Raw genomic sequence first — 19,514 nt, forward strand, 5'->3', positions numbered from 1 at the left:
GCAGCACCTGAGTTGGCGTAGAGCGCCCTCTCCTCGCTGAGCAGATGGCGGCGTGAAAGTCTGTTGAGAGAATCTATGTTTACTCCTCAGCCGTAAGATATCCTCCATTACGTGCGTTCGTCAGAGCTCTTCAACAACCGCATTGGAGGGTCCTCTCGATCAACGCGACGGAAATAAATACGGTTTATATGAGGTCGGCAAACAATTATCGATACAAACTGATACATTTATTGTACCCGAGCACACAGCTGTATCTCGATAAGGAAGAAGCAAATGCTGAGTTGCCACATATTGTCCTTTTATACATGAAATGTTACTGATTTTTTTTTTTTTTAACGTGACACGAGGAGCTTCTATACAACATGTCTGTTTTATCTCATCTGCTGAAAGATGTCTCAAATCATTAAAGTAGCCCTGACTGAAAAACGTGCGATACGCATCATGAATAATGTCGGCTATTATGAGCACGCAAACCCGTTGTTTTACAGATCACATGTTATGACATTTAATGAGTTGGTTTATTATAAAGTAATGCAGACAATGTACAGAGCTAAAGCAAAGTCACTGCCAGACTGTGGACAAAGTTTGTTTTTAATACATTAGTGTAAATATGATTTGAGAGATGTTTGTAAGTTTACTGTAAAAAAGGCTAAAAATTGAGTAAAAGATGTATTTCTATTGTAGGAGTCCAATTATAGAACAACGTTAAAAAGGATATATATATATAAAGATAATTTTTCTTTTTCTTTATTTTTCTTCATTTAATGTACATTTTCTGATTTATTTGATTATAATAATTTAATAATATTTAAGCATTTTTGCTTCTACCTTTACCTTTTCAGTCTTTCCGTTTTGTATATTATATAGAATAATATTGTATTGCAAAGATTGACTGAATAAAATACACAACAACAACAACACTGCTTCGTTTTGAGTTGAGACGCACCACATGGACAACAGGAGGATCTGGATGTTGTAGTTTTTTTTTTTTAGGGGGAATTCTTGTACTGACAATTAATATTAATAGATGTAGAACTTGGGGTTTGTTGTCAGAGCTTTTAATTCAGTTAGAGAGACTACGTCTCCCAGAGTTCCCTACGAGAGCCAACGTTTTGTTTCATTCAGCCATGAGTTGTGTGTGTATATATCTATATCGGTGGGTGCATGGTTGAGTGTGACAGAAAGAGCTCTTCCACTTGAGAAGTCGGTTGCACCCCGTAGTCAAAGCAGTGTGTTGGATACCTGCAATGCATTCTGGTCCATCAAAGTTTGTCATCTTAGAGCCGGGTTTGAACTAACAGTTGGTAAAATAACACACCTGAGGATTTCTCTCTGATACAAACTTGTACGCAACAGGGACACGAACACATCGTCACCCACACGTACGTTAATATTGTAATATAAAGAGGGACTGAACACGAGTAATCTCTCTTCCTGGAACCACATTTCACTGGATCTCTGTTTTCTTCTTCGCTTTGTTTTCTTTCATCCTTCCGACCGTCTTCATAAACATGAAGGAATGCCGACGGTCCGGTGCTCACATTCCCCGCACAAACAGTCAAAACTAATCCTGCTTATATAAGTTATTTCCACCGTGTGTGTGAGTGTGTGTGTGCGTGTGTAAGAGTGTGTGTGTCAGTCTGTGTGTGCGTGTGTAAGAGTGTGTCAGTCTGTGTGTGCGTGTTTAAGAGTGTGTCAGTCTGTGTGTGTGTCAGTCTGTGTGTGTGCGTGTTTAAGAGTGTGTCAGTCTGTGTGTGTGTCAGTCTGTGTGTGTGCGTGTGTAAGAGTGTGTGTGTCAGTCTGTGTGTGCGTGTTTAAGAGTGTCAGTCTGTAAGAGTGTGTGTCAGTCTGTGTGTGTGTGCGTGTGTAAGAGTGTGTGTGTGTCAGTGTGTGTGTGTAAGAGTGTGTGTCAGTCTGTGTGTAAGAGTGTGTGTCAGTCTGTGTGTGTGCGTCAGTCTGTGTGTGCGTGTTTAAGAGTGTGTGTCAGTCTGTGTGTGTGTGTGTGTGTGTGTGTCAGTGTGTGCGTGTGTAAGAGTGTGCGTGTGTAAGAGTGTGTGTGAGTGTGTGTCTCTGCCTATGTGTGTGTCTCTGCCTGTCAGTGGTGTGTGTGTGTGTGTCTCTGCCTATGTGTGTGTCTCTGCCTGTCAGTGTGTGTGTGCAATGGAACATAGCGTGTGAAAGAGGATCTGCCCCCTCCCCTCTCGCTGCCCTCTCTTCCTCCAGCCTTCACATTGTCGGCCGGCGGCTCGTCTCTGACCACTTGTGAGGTTTTGTTTTTCTCCCCCTGTGACGTTAGCTAGTGGCTTCATTAGCTCTGCGGTCGTAGCCCGGCTCACACTTGTTGTCATCACTCTGGGGTGTTTCCTCCAGCTGAGGCTCGTAAAACACACTGCTTTGTGACTGTCCCCTTGATGTGGGACTCTTTTTTTTTTTTACAGTTATTACATCCACAAACGGGCCGCGCAGGGGAAACGCGTACGCGGCGGCGCTAGCTGGCGGCGACGCTTCGCCGGGGGCGGCCATCGGGAGATGTCTTTGGCGCACGAAGAGGCACTTTAGTGAACATCGCAGGGACGTTGTTCCAGCTGCCTCATTAAACGTTACGCGGCGGCGCTTCCCGTGAGAACCCCGGCTGTCGGCTCGAGTTTTAACGATGTGAGCGGACGAGTACGTCGACAGCTTCTCACGGGTCACCTTTGAGTTTTTTGAAGTCACACGAGCGAGTGTATCCCATGTCAAAGGTCCCTCGTATTGAATTGGACATCAGTCCGTCTATCAAACACGACTTGAAGGTGCTCCCGCGGATAATCTTCAGGGTGTAAAGCGTGTTCCACGGCGTGCTCTTTCAGCTCGGCTCTTCTTCGTCTGAGAGGCGGCTGTGGAGACCGTACGGATGATGAAGCTCTCGGTCCGTCCTCTTGCTCAAGTTCAGTCTTCCCTCGCTGTCGTCATCCCCCCCCCACCCCCCCCCCCCCATTCCTTCTCCCTCAAGACGCAGTGAAAACAAGGGTCGGTTTTCAAGCGCGTCTCTCGGCTCGATTTTTTTAATGGAATGGCTCCAACGCCGAGATCCGGAGGACGAAAGAAAAGGTCTCGAGAAACACGGCAGAGCATCGCTGGAATGAGCAGAGAGCACATGTTGGTGGGGGAAAAAACTGTTTTTAAGAGAGGGAAGTCTGACCATAAAGAATTATTAAAGGCAAAACAAGAGGAGAAAACTGTTTATATGGGGGAGGGGAGGAAGGAGCTGAAGTATGAGAAGGGGGGAGGGGGGAGGCATGTGGGAGAGGTGAGGTTCACAGGAGGGCTCTCTCTCTCTCTCAGCTTCTCTCTCTCTCAGCCTCTCTCTCTCAGCCCCTCTCTCTCTTTCTCTCTCTCAGCTTCTCTCTCTCTCTTTCTCTCTCAGCCCCTCTCTCTCTCTCTCTCAGCCCCTCTCTCTCTCTCTCTCAGCGCCTCTCTCTCAGCCCCTCTCTCTCTTTCTCAGCCCCTCTCTCTCTCTCAGCCCCTCTCTCTCAGCCTCTCTCTCTCTCTCTCTCTCAGCCTCTCTCTCTCAGCCTCTCTCTCTCTCTCAGCCTCTCTCTTTCAGCCTCTCTCTCTCTCTCTCTCTCTTTCTCTCTTTCTCAGCCCCTCTCTCTCAGCCTCTCTCTCTCTCAGTCCCTCTCTCTCTCAGTCCCTCTCTCTCTCTCAGTCCCTCTGTCTCTCTTTCTCTCTCTCTCTCTCTCTCAGCCTCTCTCTCGCTCAGCCTCTCTCTCTCTCTCTCTCAGCTGATGTGTGTCTTTCAGTGCTCGTATACAGACGGATTACCTCCTGCAAACACTGGCCCTTTGCTTTGAATGGGCAACACAGATACTCTCAGCTCATGTTTTCCTTATCACCTCCAGTGTGGGAGCGAGCGGCCGGGACGGCAACAGGCCGTTCATTTACGGCCGTACGCTCCATTGTGCCTCGTGTGCAAACTCGTAACACAATGGGGCCTGAACTATGCGGGACCCTTTCTCATTTCCTACAATTAAAAATCGGGGCGTTTTTCTTGTTTTCTTTCCATGGAGTACCGTGGCCGTCCGATCCAAACATCCACCGATGGGTGGGGGTGGTCGGATCTAGCGAGGCACGGGGCTCGTTCCACTTATTAAGAGTACGATTACGTTGACCAAAAATAACTTGGTAAACATTGTTATCGGTGTTTTTAAAGTTGGAGAAAAAAAATGCAGTTGGTGCCAAAATGCAGAGGCTTACCAAACCGCACGATCTGGCTTTTTACCCTTTTTTCCATTTACTTTTCTTTGCTGATTTTTACCTCCACCTATATGCTGTTTTTTTGTTTTTGTGTTCAGGTAACTAGATGTTGGCGACCCGAAATCACTCCTCTGTGTTCACAGAAACATCTGAAAAAAGCTGGGGAATCGCCAAAAAAAAATCTCTTTAACTTCCACAGAAAGAACATTTAGTCTTCTTATTAGGGTTGGAAATGGTCGCTTCGGTGAACACAGAGACGTGCTCTCGTTTCATTTGGATGAATTGAACAATATAGTCAAATTAGTAATGTTGCGATATTACTAACGTTAATTGTTCAGTTTTTAACACGTGAAATACTTTTTTATCCGAAGTTCTCCGATCTCATAGCGACTTTTGTAAAAATGTGTTTAAGTTTTAGGCTGTTAGCTATGCTAGCTAGAAAAAAATCAGTTTGACCGATACTATTATGAAGCTGATGATACTAATAATCAACACTATTACTCGTATTATCTCAAAGGCATATTTGGCATTTCTATCTTGCATGTTCTTGTGACTTATCAGCGATTATGTAGCTATATATTTAATGATCTATGTCGGTTGACACATCTGTTGGCTGGTTTTAGGTCTCGCTTCACCCGTTTCTCTATAAATTTAACAGATTGCCGGCTTGTAGATGATGTTAAGCCATTTGAACGATGAGTCATAAACCCATCGGTCCCACAGGAATTTGTTCTCTAAGTCCGATGTAATTCACTTTGACTGTTGTATGGGAAATAAGTTGAAATTTATTGGAACTGTTTAAAAAAAAAAAAGTGAATAAATCTCCGGTTTGAAATGGTAGAAATCTGGATGGAGATGACTCGGCCTAAAACGATACTTCCAGTCTCCTGTCTCTGGATTATTCTCCCACTGGAGATGAAAGAGAGAGAGGGGAGAAGGGGAGGATAGGGAGTGTTTTTGGGATTGTGTTTGGCCTGCGCTTACATTAAGAGCGTCATGTGAAAACAAGAGAGCCGAGATGGAAGAGACCCCACGGATGTTCATCTTTATATTCATGAAAGCCGCCGTAGCTCCGTCCGGACACGCAAACAAAAGCAAAATATTTTCCTTCTACTCTCTGTGTGTATTTTGTCTTAAATTCATCGAACCAGACATAAAAAAAGTAGAAAGCCCACCTCAAGACACAAAGTCAACGTTGTTGGTGTTTCCATCCCCACTGTTGAAAGAGCTGCAAGTGAGATACGAGAGCTTTCAGAAATGTTGTTACTTGGTAATACCACATAAATTATTTGCCTTTTGGCATTGTGTGTCCCTTTTTAAAAAGAGAGAGAGAACAGACTGTTTGATTGTATTAATAAGGAAGAAGAGGGCTTTGGTTTCCATTAAGTTGTTTTAAAACGAGTCATCCATTATTCTGTGGCCAAAGCTGTGAAGCATTTCTTTTGAAATGGTCTTTTTTTCTTCTTTTTTTTGTTGGATTGCTGACAGCAGAGAGTGACACAGGAAACATGGGGAGAGAGAGAGAGAGAGAGGGAGAGAGAGAGAAAGATAGAGGGAGAGGGAGGGAGGGATTAAGAGAGGGAGAGAGGGGGGGGAGAGAGATGGAGAGAAAAATAGAGGGGGAGAGAGAGGGAGAGAGAGGGAGGGAGAGATGGAGAGAAAAATAGAGAGGGAGAGGGAGGGAGAGAGAGATGGAGAGAAAAATAGAGGGGGAGAGAGGGAGAGAGAGGGAGAGAGAGATGGAGAGAAAAATAGAGGGAGGGAGAGAGATGGAGAGAAAAATAGAGGGAGAGAGAGGGAGGGAGAGAGGGAGAGAAAAATAGAGAGGGAGGGAGGGATGGAGAGAAAAATAGAGGGTGGGAGAGAGCGAGAGAGGGAGGGATGGAGAGAAAAATAGAGGGTGGGAGAGAGCGAGAGAGGGAGGGATGGAGAGAAAAATCGAGAGAGGGAGGGAGAGAAAAATAGAGGGAGGGAGAGAGCGAGAGAGAGGGAGGGCTGGAGAGAGAAAATAGAGGGAGAGAGAGGGAGGGAGAGAGAGGGAGGGCTGGAGAGAAAAATAGAGGGAGAGAGAGGGAGGGAGAGAGCGAGAGAGGGAGGGCTGGAGAGAAAAATAGAGAGGGGGAGAGAGGGAGGGAGGGAGAGAGCAAGAGAGAGAAAAATAGAGGGAGAGCGAGGGAGGAGAGAGATGGAGAGAAAAATAGAGGGAGGGATGGAGAGAGATGGAGAGAGAGGGAGGGAGAGAGAGAGGGAGGGCGGGAAGGAGGGAGGGAGAGAGACACATGTAAACACGTCTTGCTGTGCGACCTCGCTCCCTGTGAAGGAGGAATGTTCATCCTCGGCCCCGACTTTTGACGCCAGTCTTTCTCAACATGTTCCGACGTTTTTGAATCTCGTCACCGGCGCACACGCGTAGATTTCCTCCCGCTCGATGATCTCAGCGCCGCTGGCGCTCGCTCGGCTATGAATGAGCGAAAAACCGCTCGGAGGCCGGTGTTTACGGAGGGCCCCGCGCGCTCGGAGGGGAGAACCAAAGTAAAATAAATACTCTGCTCCATCCTGTCTGCACTAAGGGCCTGCACACATGGCTCTGACGTCAGTGACACTAAACAGGGCGGGGTGGCCGGCCAACACCGGCTCGACGTGTACACACACACACACACACACACACACACATATCTACACACCAACACCCACTGTTCCATAGCTTGCTATTAAATCCCCGTCTTTCTTTTCGAATCTTTTGTTCATTTTCCTCGATTATTCTCAGTCTTTCCTTCTCTCTTCTCTGACCCCAAGTCTCGGTGATGTCTCTCCCTCTTCTGTCTTTTCTTTCCTCCGTACGCACGTCGTCACTTTCAACCTTTTTATTGGCACTCCTAATCTCAACGCTTAAAATGTTCCTCTTGCACCATCTTCTTCAATCTATGACTGTTTTCTACTTTTTTGTTGAGCTAATTTGACTGCAATCGTGTGTTTTAGGCTCGTGTGTGTGGCTATCATCAGGTTGTGCGTAATCCAACATTTATCTTTGCTGTGATAAACAACGTTTAAGTAAGTCCGCAGTAATAAGGGCGATTATGTTTTTGTAGAGATGTGTGTGTGGGGTCACATGTCACTGCCAGACCAGCCGGTGGCTGCTGAACTTCGGGGCAGAGGATTTCCCTCGTTGTCATCCTCAAATGGTTCACTCGGGCTACTTTTTGTTTGCTCAGTGTTTTAAAACATCGGTTTGAAGTGATAGGAAACACAACAGTGTGTGTGTGACCAAAGATAGTTGAGGGTTTAAATCAGCTGACTCTGAGATCAGAAGGTGCTTTCGGCTCCGTAAAGGCAGGTTTTGTTCGCTGCATATTAAAAATCACCCGACCGATAAAATCCACCCATGTTCAGAAAGCATCGAGTCAGAAAGACGGGCATCGACTTCGTGCCGGATGCAACGATCGGATGTCTTTGTCCAGTCCCGTGGACGGATACGGGATGTTTGTCTTCGTTCTTTTATTGCAGTTGGTTCATTGATTGCTCTCGGGATGTAATGAGAACAAAGATATCGAATATGTTTTTGAAGAAGATTGCCAACCCTGCCTTTTAACCTCCCTCACTAATTCTTTACCTTCTAAAAAAACTAAACCAAAACCGCTGTAGACACTTTAGTTTTTATTAATGATAGAAAACAGCAAAATACCAAAATAACTTGATATAAACCCAGTGTTGTTTTTAAATGTGAAATGTGACAGTCTGTAACTTAAATAATACTGTTTCAAACTTTATACTGTACTGCCCCGTCTTAAAGAAGTTTAACTTGTATATAATTCCTCAAAGTAATGACTTGTCTCTTCTGAATGGTGCAACAGGTTGAACTACGGTTACATTTTCCTTTAAAGAAAACAAACCAACTATTAGTCTAAACTGTCAACATTCAATTTGAATAAAACATCACGGGACTCATGGATGTTCACACACACACACACACACACGTTGATCCCTCCTTAAAGCTCGTCTGCTTGCGTGTAAAGCTTCTACTTTGCAAATCAAAGCGGCGTTTCATCAGAAACCTCTGCTGACTTCTTGTTCTTCAGCACTTTGTCCTCGAGGAATTAGGACATGAAGTCATCACACACACACACACACACACACACACACACCCCTGCTGGTGTTGCAATGAGCATTCCAGTAAAACATACAAAGTGATCTCGGAAGAGCACGGTTGTACCTTGAGGTCATTCACCCCTCGTGTTAAGGGCCGTGCGTGTGTGTGTGTGTGTGTGTGTGCGCGTGCGTCCCTCATGATCTTTAAAAGCTGTCAACATTCTTCACCCCATGCTCTGTCATGATGCAAAGAGGCGTCTGGTGAGATGGGCCAGCTGTCTCTGGTCGCTGCAAGGTCAACACACACACACACACACACACACACTGGATGCGCTCTTGTTCTCGTGTTGACAATGCCAGCCGTTAGCCGCGGTTAAAGACGCCGAGTGAAATGTGGAAACGGCGGCTTGACTGGCGGGCCGGTTTTTAAAAGCGTCTCTTGTGTCTCGCAGGTGGCGGAGGGAAGAGGAACGGTCGCAGTAAGAAATGGAAGGAGATGCTGAAACTCCCACACATCAGCCAGTGTGAGGAGCTCCGCCGCTCTATCGGTAAGGAACAATGTGTGTGTGTGTGTGTGTGGCAGAAAGATGTGGTGTCGTTGGGGTGGGGTCTGACTGCGGGAGGAAGTTCAGATTGGACTTCCTTCCTGTTTCGACCCGTCTCCACCCGCAGTTACAGGCAGGGGACAGGAAACGGTGTGTGTGTGTGTGTGTGTGTGTGTGTTCTTGTCTGACTCTGGGAATCTGTTTCTTAATCTCAAAGTCTCTCCGAACATGACGTGCTTGTCGGCTCGCACGCCCAATCGAAACGTCTTCACCCCTTCACTTCCTTCCTGCTCTCCACGTCCAGGTTTAGAACCAGGATTCTCTCTCTTTGTGGCCCAGACAAGTGCTCTACTCCTGGGCTTCATTATCGCCTCATCCCCATCCCGGTCGTGTCGTGTGTGTGTGTGTGTGAGTGTGCCTGTGTGTGATAGTGCGCCACTGCTATCTCTGCCAGAGATTGCAGTGCTCCCCTCCCCCACACACTCTCCCTCCCTCTTTTCTGTCTCCATGCCTCTGCATCTATCTCTCTCTCTCTCTCTCTCTCTCTCTCTCTCTCCCTCCCTCTTTCCACCACTTCAGAGGAACATAAGAGTTATGGAGAGACGGCGCGAGTGAAAAAACGGAAACAAAGAGAGGCTTTTACCACGGGAGGAAAAGATCTCTCGAGGACAGGAGCGAGTGGGGAGAAAAACAACGTGAAGGAAAAGAAGACGCGAGAGGAACGCCGCTCTGTCTCCATGTCAGGAGTCGTCACTCGCAGATCTAATTGTCGTCAATTGGAATGCGGTGGGCGGGGACCATTACCTGCTTTAAAGACGTCAGCGCGTGAAGGTCACCGTGAAGAAGCATTGTGCTCGCCGTAGTTTACATATTTAGTCTCCTTCGGATTATAACTTTGCACAGGGCTCCAAAATGAGGTGTGTGCGTGCGTGTGTGTGTGTGTGTGTGTGTGTGTCAGCAGCAGCTGTTGAGGGTTATGTACGTCACAGATAGCTGTTGCGTAATTTCCCCATCGCACCGAACGCAGGATTGAAAATAAACCCTTTTGCCTACATAAACACGCAGGCGTGTCGGCATGTGCGTTCCCACACGCATGCAGAGACGCTCACGCATACCAGTACACGGTGAATAGAAGGCGAGTGATTGTGTCTTTGTTGTGTCTTGGTAATGTCAGGCATTTGGCCTCAGCCTTGATGAGTGCGCAGTACTTCTAGGAAGCCTCGATTGCGTTATGTGGGCTGCAGCCACTTTGGCTCCACGCTTTAGGCCACTCTCCCTCCCTCTCTCTCCTCTCCTTATATCTCCCCTTCCCTTTCTCGCTTCAGTGCACCTATCGCTTTCCATCTCTGCCGCGCCGAAACCTCCGATTTGTGCACATTTGGCCATCGCTGTCTCGCTCACTCCGGGCCTAAATTTGAGTTCTAATGAAGTTGTAATTGGCGCTTTCTTCTCCCGGCTCAGACGCTCGCGAGTCCGGGCTCGTTGGAGCATTACAAGCTCGTCATTCTCTTCAGTCCTTTCATTTTCCAGTCATGTTTTCCTTTTCCTGACACCTTGCTGTCTTGTATTCTCTCTCTCTCGTCTTACTTTCACAGTTGTTTTTTCTTCAGGAAACAAGAGACCGTTCATTTCTATTATGCAAAGAGGAAATTTTTTCGTCGGTGGAAGGTTCTTCGTTTCTACATTGAAAAAATGTCGTGCCTGGAATCAGCCTGGACACACACACACACACACACACACACACACATGCACTCACTATCACTCGCGCTATCACACACTAACCCAGAAACTGTTGGTTTCTTTTGAGGCAGTAGGTCATTTTATGATGAAAGTATTTTTTTGAATCGATTCCTTTTGTTTTGCAGGTCAGCAATTTTGTAAACTTCATCTTACAAGATACAGAGATATACTGTGCAAAGACATACATGGGATTTAGCATTGCTTAATTTGTCATATTTTGAAAGTTATTGTTGAATAGTTAACCCCACTAATGATAAACTATATAATTAACTCATTTATGTATTCATGTCACTCTTCAGAGTTAGTTCACATGAACGCCCTCTGTAGTATTTGTTGCTCTAAAAGGAATATACAATGTTTTTAGAACATTTGTACTTGTGTCCCTGGGTTTAGTTTGTCCCAGTTCTCTGTGTACTGGTCAAATGTAAACACATTATGACGGAGGACTCCCCGCTGAATAGACGGGGCTCAAAATGTCCTATATTTTACACAGAGAGTTGATCTTCTACCATTCACATGCACACATTTATGGACAAATAGGTAAACAAAACGATTTGAAATGATTCTCGAATAACTATCTACATGGCATGCATTACTAATACGCGTCTTTACACAGATGTCATACAAACTGAGCGAGGGTTTATTTAAAACCATATTAAATATCATCCTGAAACCATCTCATTTCTTAATCTGTATTATGTTGATTGACACGTGGATCATACATTGCCAAATGTCACTTAACCCTTGTGTTGCCTTCGGGTCAATTTGACCCGATTCAATGTTTAATGTCGGTGTTCTTTCGGGAGTCAACAAACAAACATAAAGTACCTCACACTTAAACTTGGAAAACAATATTAATTCTAATAATTTTCTGGAGATTTTAATAGCTGGGGTCATATTGACCTCAAGGGTAAAATATGTTAGTAAATATAAAGGTAACAGGAGGGTGAAACATTGAATCGGGTCATATTGACTCGAAGGCGACAGGAGGGTTAAACATTGAATCGGGTCAAATTGACCCGAAGGCAACACAAGGGTTAAACAACATGGAAAACATTGCACAACAGTTTCTGTGACGGTGTTATAATTTTGCATATTGGGAGTGTTTCACCTTCGAAGAGCGACCGGCCAATTGTGCCGTAATTCAGCAGGAAATACGAGCAATTCGAATGAAACCACCCTGAAAAATCCTCACAGCAAAACCAGTTCTGGAGCAAGACACCGAAACCTCATGGGGGGGGGGGGGGGGCTCGTTGCGATGGCGTGATGAGACGGAGGAAAAGGATGAAGAAACACTCAAATAATGAATCGGTAATCTCCAGATATCTGGACGCCGAGAAGCAGACGCTAACGATTAAAACTTAAAGAGAGCATTCAACGGTAATTATCTTCTGAACCAGAATGGAGAAGTTGACTGTTTTTTAACTTGTTTCGGTTCACGCTGCCCGTTTGTAAACAAAGCAGCTCGTGAACAGAAGTCACATGTTCAAGAAACGTCTTTATTGGACAGCGTGATGACGACCTGTCCAGTGGATTTGTGAAGATACGGGCTGCTGATGGAAGTCCACACTTATTTGCATGGAACTAATGAGAGATCCACATTTTCAGAGTATTAATGAACATTGTTCTCACCTTTCCGGATGAATCCTCTACCTATGGGGTCAGATCTATATCAGATCTATATATTCCAATACACACGTAAATAAATTAAGATTTATATAAATGTAAAGAAAAATCACAAATATATTCCAATGCACATGTAAACAAATTATGATTTATGTAAATTTAAAGAAAAATCACAAATATATTCCAATGCACACGTAAACAAATTATGATTTATATAAATGAAAAGAAAAATCACAAATATATTCCAATGCACACATAAATAAATTATGATTTATATAAATGGAAAGAAAAATCACAAATATATTCCAATGCACACATAAATAAATTAAGATTTATATAAATGGAAAGAAAACACAAATATATTCCAATGCACACGTAAATAAATTGATTTATATAAATGGAAAGAATAATCACAAATATATTCCAATGCACACGTAAATAAATTGATTTATATAAATGGAAAGAAAAAAAAAACGTAAACAAATTATGGTTTATATAAATGTAAAGAAAAATCCCAAATATATTCCAATGCACACGTAAATAAATTAAGATTTATATAAATGTAAAGAAAAATCCCAAATATATTCCAATGCACACGTAAACAAATTATGATTTATATAAATTTAAAGAAAAATCACAAATATATTCCAATGCACACGTAAACAAATTATGGTTTATATAAATGTAAAGAAAAATCACAAATATATTCCAATGCACACGTAAACAAATTATGGTTTATATAAATGTAAAGAAAAATCACAAATATATTCCAATGCACACATAAAGAAATTAAGATTTATAAAAATGTAAAGAAAAATCATAAATGTTTATGCATTTCTATGTGGATGTCTATTTGTTTGTGGATTTATATATCTTTATTTGTGGATCGCACTGCGTTTATTTGTGACGCCATATCTACCTCCCCAAAAGTACAAATAAATGGCTCCAAACATCTTCTCTTGATAGATGTCCTAAAATACAAATCGTGAGTGTGAGGGCGCTCTCCCAGCTCCAAAGGCTACAGTCTGACAGCCAATGCCGTTAAAGTGAAAAGCAATACAGTTAAAGATCTCTCGTCGAGATTTTCCCGCATTTTGATCTTCAGATTTTAAAACACGGCCGCCACCGGTGGGGAAGGGGAAGCAATAAAAATCTCATATTCTCTACACACACTACTATTTGCTCACGAAAGCGATAACTTGGGTTCTGCGGTCGTATAAGTGGTCGAGTTTGAATGAGCAGCGCTGCAGAGCAGAGGGGGCTGCTGGGTAATAAACGGTGCAGCTGGGGAGGACCGTTGAGAAGATTTGATTTACCATCGGAGGAGGTTGTCCCGTGGATGTCACCACTCAGACATTTTCATCCCGTGTTATCCTCTACTCACAAGTATGCGCTTCTACGTGGATATTTGATTGTGTGTGTATGTGTGTATATGTGTGTGTCCTTACTGTCAATCAGTGTTGGAAAACGTCCTGGGTCTTCTTCCTCATTTTGTGCCAGAGGGAATATGACTCAAATAGATGCCATTATTCCTAATAGGCTGAGGCCAGCTGCACAAAACACACGTGACACACACACACACACATAGAAAACAGACATAGAAAACAGCCATGCAGTGTGTTTTTGTTTTTTGGCATGATGTAGCATACGTAAACATACTAATTAAGGGACAGCTTGCTTTTCTTTTTAAAATATGTTTGTCAATGTGATTCGTCTTTTTTTTTTTGTGTGTGTGCAAAAGTTAAAGCTCCCATCTGTTAGTTAGCTTATGACTGTTGTCTAAGTCGTAGGGTAATGTGTTGTCGTTATTAGAGGCCTGACTGGTTGAAAATCCAAAAGCAAAAGAATGTGAGAAAAAGAGTTTAACGTTTTTCCTGTAACTCCTCCTGCATGTTGGGTCGCCGGGTTCAGATCCAGCGTTGCAGCGTTTCTCTGGTGTAATGACGTTCCTCCATCTGTCTCACTCTCCCCAGAGAGGGACTACACCAGTTTATGTGAGAAGCAGCCCATCGGCCGGCTGTTGTTCCGTCAGTACTGTGACACCCGGCCAGAGCTGAAGCGCTGCATCGAGTTCATGGACACCGTGGTAAGACTTTGACCGTCGCTCCGCACCTTCTAACGCCATCTTCTCTTCACACGTCCTCTTTTTACCCACCACGCCGGCCGGACTCCGGCCTGCGGGAGAGGAAAGAGGGATCTTGGTGGTTCGCCTGCTCCTCTTGGCAGTAGCTCTGGGGGTGGAGGGTGGGGGGTGTGCGAGGCGTAGGGGGAGTGATTAGCGACTCTGACGGGCTGTCAGAGAGCGGACCCCCGCCCCCTTGTTCCTCCACGCACTCCTCAATGAGGTCAAGCCCACGTCAGAGGCAGGTCCCCTGGGCGAGCAGGCAAACACAGGCCCCAGCTTGTGTCTCGGCCCCTGGAGGTATGCGAGAAAGAAAAACAGGAGAGAATCATGCTTTAAAAAAAGAGAGAAATTGTAATAATAAGAACCCACATTAGTCTTTTTTAAAGCAGGTAGAAAGCAGCGTAGCTACGTGACACTAGGGATGGGTGTTTCTTTTTTGATACCGGTGCTAAACCGGTACTTTTTAAACGGTTAATGGACCGATACTTAAAAAAAAGAAGAAGCACAAAATGACGATTGACAATGACGACAATAAAAACCTCTTCGGCTATATTCCCTGTAAAAGCCGTTCACATGGAGCACTGACAACAAACGGACATCAGACTGTCACGCTCGTAGCTCATGTTTAAGCTAGCTCGTAGCTCATGTTTAAGCTAGCTCGTAGCTAGCGCGGGCTACGAGCTAGCTTAAACATGGTTATAACGGCTAATGTATTATTTGTTGGCCTACTTTTATGAATGCTAGACTTGCAATCAACGTCACGGTTCTAATCTGAGTTACGGCTGCTCCTGTCATCGTCGGTGGGCGTCTCCCCGCCTACACATCTTCCCAAAAACTACAATCTGTACTTGTGACGTGGCGGCCTCGTCCTGGTGGGCGACAGCGGGGTGTTGACTCGGTTCAGATGGCATCAGCGGTACCATCTCTCTTACTTGTCGTTTATATTTCTATTTCTTCCTCTCTCTTGTTCCTCATTAACTAACGCCTCTACCCTCTCTCTCTCTCTCTCTCTCTCTCTCTCTCTCTCTCACACACACACCTTATTTGGAGAGATATTAAAGATGGCTGAACGCGTCTTGTTTTTCTCTCCGACAGGCGATGTACCAGCTAGCTCCCGACGAGAAGAGGAGGGACTGCGGACTGAACGTCTTAGACACGTACTTTAATAACGGGGTACGTTGCAAGCACACTCTCTTCACAACAGGGCTGGTCGGCGGAGACGTGACATCATATTTGCAAACGTGCAAATTAAATCTTGCAGTGCTGCAGGATTTGTATTTAGTCCATTAACACCGTCTTTAAAACAATGTACGTTTGTTTTTAATATTACATGTGTATTGTTGAATGACTGAATATTAGTCGAGGATGCACAACTGGCAGTATGAGGTCGTGTTTACGCCTCTTTTTTGGTTCTCTTGGTTGGTTAATTACCATTTTTGGTCCAAACTCAAATTTCTCATGGAGAACATAGAGAACTAGAGAGAGGAAACTGTAGTCGGAAGAAATGCGTTGCGTGTATTTGAGTGTATGATTGTGCCACTTACCCATATCACACACACTCTTGTGGTTTGGCCTCGTCGTGTTCACATCACAACCACACGGAGTCCCTTTTTTTTTTTTTTACCACATTCTCACCGCTCTACATGAACTGGACCAAACTAATAAACAACCCAAAGATTCTGGAAGTTTAAATAGTTTTTGGGAAAATCCAAACAAAACGATAAAAGTTAAGGAGTCAAACAGCCCTGATGTCCCGCCCCCGCCGTTCAGACTCTACATCCAGTTTGCTTATCGCCCAAACAGATCCACAGATGATGCTGTCTCCCAGGTACTGCACACCACACTCTCTCATCTGGACAGCCAGAGGGGGGGCTATGTGAGACTGCTGTTCATTGATTATAGTTCAGCTTTCAACACCATAGTCCTCCAGACTGGCAAGCTGATTGAGCTGGGACTGAACACCCCTGTGTGCTTGGATCCTGGACTTCCTGACCGCCAGGCCACAGGTGGTCAGGGTGGGCCCTCACCCTGAACACAGGATCTGTACACACATGACTGTGTGGCCAGGTTCAGCTCAACACCATCATCAAGTTTGCGGATGACACAGTGGTGGTGGGCCTGATCTCCGACAACGGCGAAGGCCTACCTGGAGGAAGTTGCTGATCTGTCACTCTGGTGCCAGGACAACAGCCTCATCATGAATGTCACCAAAACTAAGGAGCTGATTGTGGACTTTAGGAGGCACAACTCACCACTGGGGATTAACGGACTACTGTGGAGAGGGTGAGCGGGTATAAATACCTGGGAGTCCACACCACCGAGAATCTGACATGGTCAACAAACACAGACACTCTGGTGAGAAAGGCAAGGCAGCGCCACTCCCACCTCAGGCAGCTGAGGAAATTTAAAGTTTCCCAGAGGATCCTTCAGTCCTTCTACTCTGGAGCTGTAGAGAGCGTCTGACAGGAAGCATCACAGCCTGGTTTGGCAACTGCTCCGCTCAGGACAGGAAGGCTCAGAGAGTAGTGCGTCTGCTGAAACTGGAACCCACCCTGCAGGACTTGTACACCAGGAGGTGCAGAACCAGAGCCGCAGGATCATGAAGGATCCTCACCACCCCAACAACAGACTGTTTCAGCTGCTGCGGTCAGGCAGGCGCCCTCCGTCACGCTGCAAGAACAGAGACTGAGCGGAGTTTCTTTCCTCAGGCCATCAGGACTGTGAACTCCGACCTCACCAGGACCCCCCATAGACCCCACACACTGCCCCCTCTAGGCACACACACACACACACACACACACACACACACACACACACACACACACACACACACACACACACACACTTACTGTAAATATTGTGTTTTTTTTTTAAATAGTGTACTTGTTGCTGTTGTTTTTGTCCATTGGAGCTTTTGCCACTTTCATTTCACTGCACACCCTGTGTGTGTATGTGACAAATAAAACATCTTGAAACAGAAGGAGTTAGCCTTGATGCCCTGCAGCTTATCTTCTATCACACCATCACCTCACGTTGTATCTGCCTCCCCCCCCCCCCCTCCCTCTCCTCCCCCCCTCCGTCTCTCTCTCCATGTCACCCTCAAGTCGGCGGCCCATCTGCCAGCCGTACCCCAGGATATGGTCGCTGGGTGCCGGGAGAGGCTGGAGCAGAGTCCTTGTAAGGAGCTCTTCAATGACTGCACCAAGTAAGTCTCTCTCTCTCTCTCTCTCTCTCTCTCTCTCTCTCTCTCTCTCTGGCACATAGATTTAATGTTTTTGTTTTTGAGTCTGAGGCCATTAAGGTGCAGCAGCCCCAACGGAGTCCCGTTCCTCCAGAAAGTATGTGTGTTTGTTTGTAATGTGTGTGTGTGTTGACTAGTGCACCCTGTCACTAGTAATGACGAGGCAGCTGGCACCTGGTATGCAGTGTGTACACACACACACACACACACACACACACACACACACACACTCTTCCAAGCGCATACACAGTGGAGACGAATGAAATGGGCAAAGAGAGCATCCGAATGGCTGGCATGAAAACAACAACTACCTCAGTGTTCCACATAAACAAACACACACAAACACACACACACACTCACACACGCAAACACATATTTACAAACGCACAAACACTCCCGCAGGTGCTTCTGCTTCCTGCTCTGAGAGCCAGGAGAAGCAAACAGAGCGGGGATTATTTCCTCGTTTGTACTTCTGATTTCAGACAAACACACACTCACACAGAACACACACTCACACAGAACACACACTCACACACCTCCACAGAACTTTGTATTGGGCCAATACTCGCGGTTAGTTTCTGGTGCCAACGTAGTGCCAAATTATATATCGTAAAATCACAAATTGTAACATTTAACTTGCTAACGATAAGGGTAATAATTGGTATTATACAACGTGGTCCGCTCCAATTTTTTATTTTATTTTCTATGTTTCCTTTCTTACGTCTGATGTGTTCGTATTGATTATCGAGCAGTTAAAGATTGTTGATTCTGAAGTATTCTGCGTGTGGATTGTTGTTCTGGTCGGATATCCTTGATTGTTGTTGCTTTTCATTAAAAAAAAATCTTTTCCTAGACGAGTACAATCCTCCCAAATGTGGCCGGTTTGTGTAAACATGCATCCCGGGCCTTCTGCCCGATGACAGACTTTATTTAATAGAGAACCATAAACAAAAACATGGCGACATAAAGCTGCATAATTCCCTTTTTTAGTTGGATAAAAGAAAACAGACGTTGTGCTCGGTCTGTGGCAAGAGAATCGCTACGACCGGCCTCCGGTCCACTCGAGCTCCCCCGGGGAATTCTGGAATCTGCTCTTTTTGGAAGGCCGGAGAAACGGGAATGACTGTTGGGAAACGGGGTGATGATCTCAGCCTGCTCGCCCGCTGTGGCGCAACACATCCAGAGAGCTGCTGGAGGGACACACACCAGTCAGAAGAAGCTCTGAAGCAACGGATGAACAGTTGGCTGTTTGTAATTATTGTTTTGTACGTGTTCTTCTCTGGACCAATCGTTCTGATTCAGTTTGGACAGAATGACAAAAAATGAGCAGCGAAGAAACGAGGAGTGGAAGGAGGCTTTGTGATGGTGGGGAGAAAGTAGTGTCTCAGTGTGTGTGTGTGTGTGTGTCTCTCAGTGTGTGTCTCAGTGTGTGTGTGTGTCAGTGTGTGTGTCTCTCAGTGTGTGTGTGTGTGTCTGTGTGTGTGTGTCTCTCAGTGTGTGTGTCTCAGTATGTATGTGTGTGTATGTCTCTGTGTGTGTCTCAGTGTGTGTGTGTGTCTCAGTGTGTGTGTGTCAGTTTTTATTTAAATGGTTTATTTAATAAGGGACAGTGCACATTGATAAAAACATTGCAGTAAATGTGCCAGAGTTAGCCAAGAGGCTATTTTTCATCTGTAGTCCCAATGTTGCTGATGTTAAGAACAAACCTAAAAACATAAGATTGCAAATACAATCTACAGATAAAGCAAATAAAATAGGGGAGAACAATGTTAAAATGGACAGAATAAAAACATAATGTCAGAGATACAACATAAAAGCTTACAGACTAAATGTGACATACAACTGCAAACAGGTGAACGACAAGAGAAGACACGCAGGTGGAGTAAACGGCCGACCAGCAAGTCAAGACATACAG

General features: G+C 45.1%; 1 protein-coding gene across 2 annotated transcripts in view; it reads left to right on the forward strand.

The window, feature by feature from the left end:
* The window catches only part of grk4 (G protein-coupled receptor kinase 4), a 44,637-nt gene that overhangs the window by 3,312 nt on the left and 21,811 nt on the right, over positions 1 to 19,514 (forward strand). For both annotated transcript variants that reach the window (XM_056408948.1, XM_056408947.1), the window contains exons 2-5: positions 8,775 to 8,870; positions 14,207 to 14,319; positions 15,454 to 15,531; positions 17,463 to 17,563. In XM_056408948.1, coding sequence (XP_056264923.1) covers positions 8,775 to 8,870; positions 14,207 to 14,319; positions 15,454 to 15,531; positions 17,463 to 17,563 — 388 coding nt within the window. The remainder of the gene's footprint in view (positions 1 to 8,774; positions 8,871 to 14,206; positions 14,320 to 15,453; positions 15,532 to 17,462; positions 17,564 to 19,514) is intronic.

This window comes from Pseudoliparis swirei, chromosome 24 (genome assembly GCF_029220125.1).
Source record: "Pseudoliparis swirei isolate HS2019 ecotype Mariana Trench chromosome 24, NWPU_hadal_v1, whole genome shotgun sequence".
Classification (NCBI taxonomy): domain Eukaryota; kingdom Metazoa; phylum Chordata; class Actinopteri; order Perciformes; family Liparidae; genus Pseudoliparis; species Pseudoliparis swirei.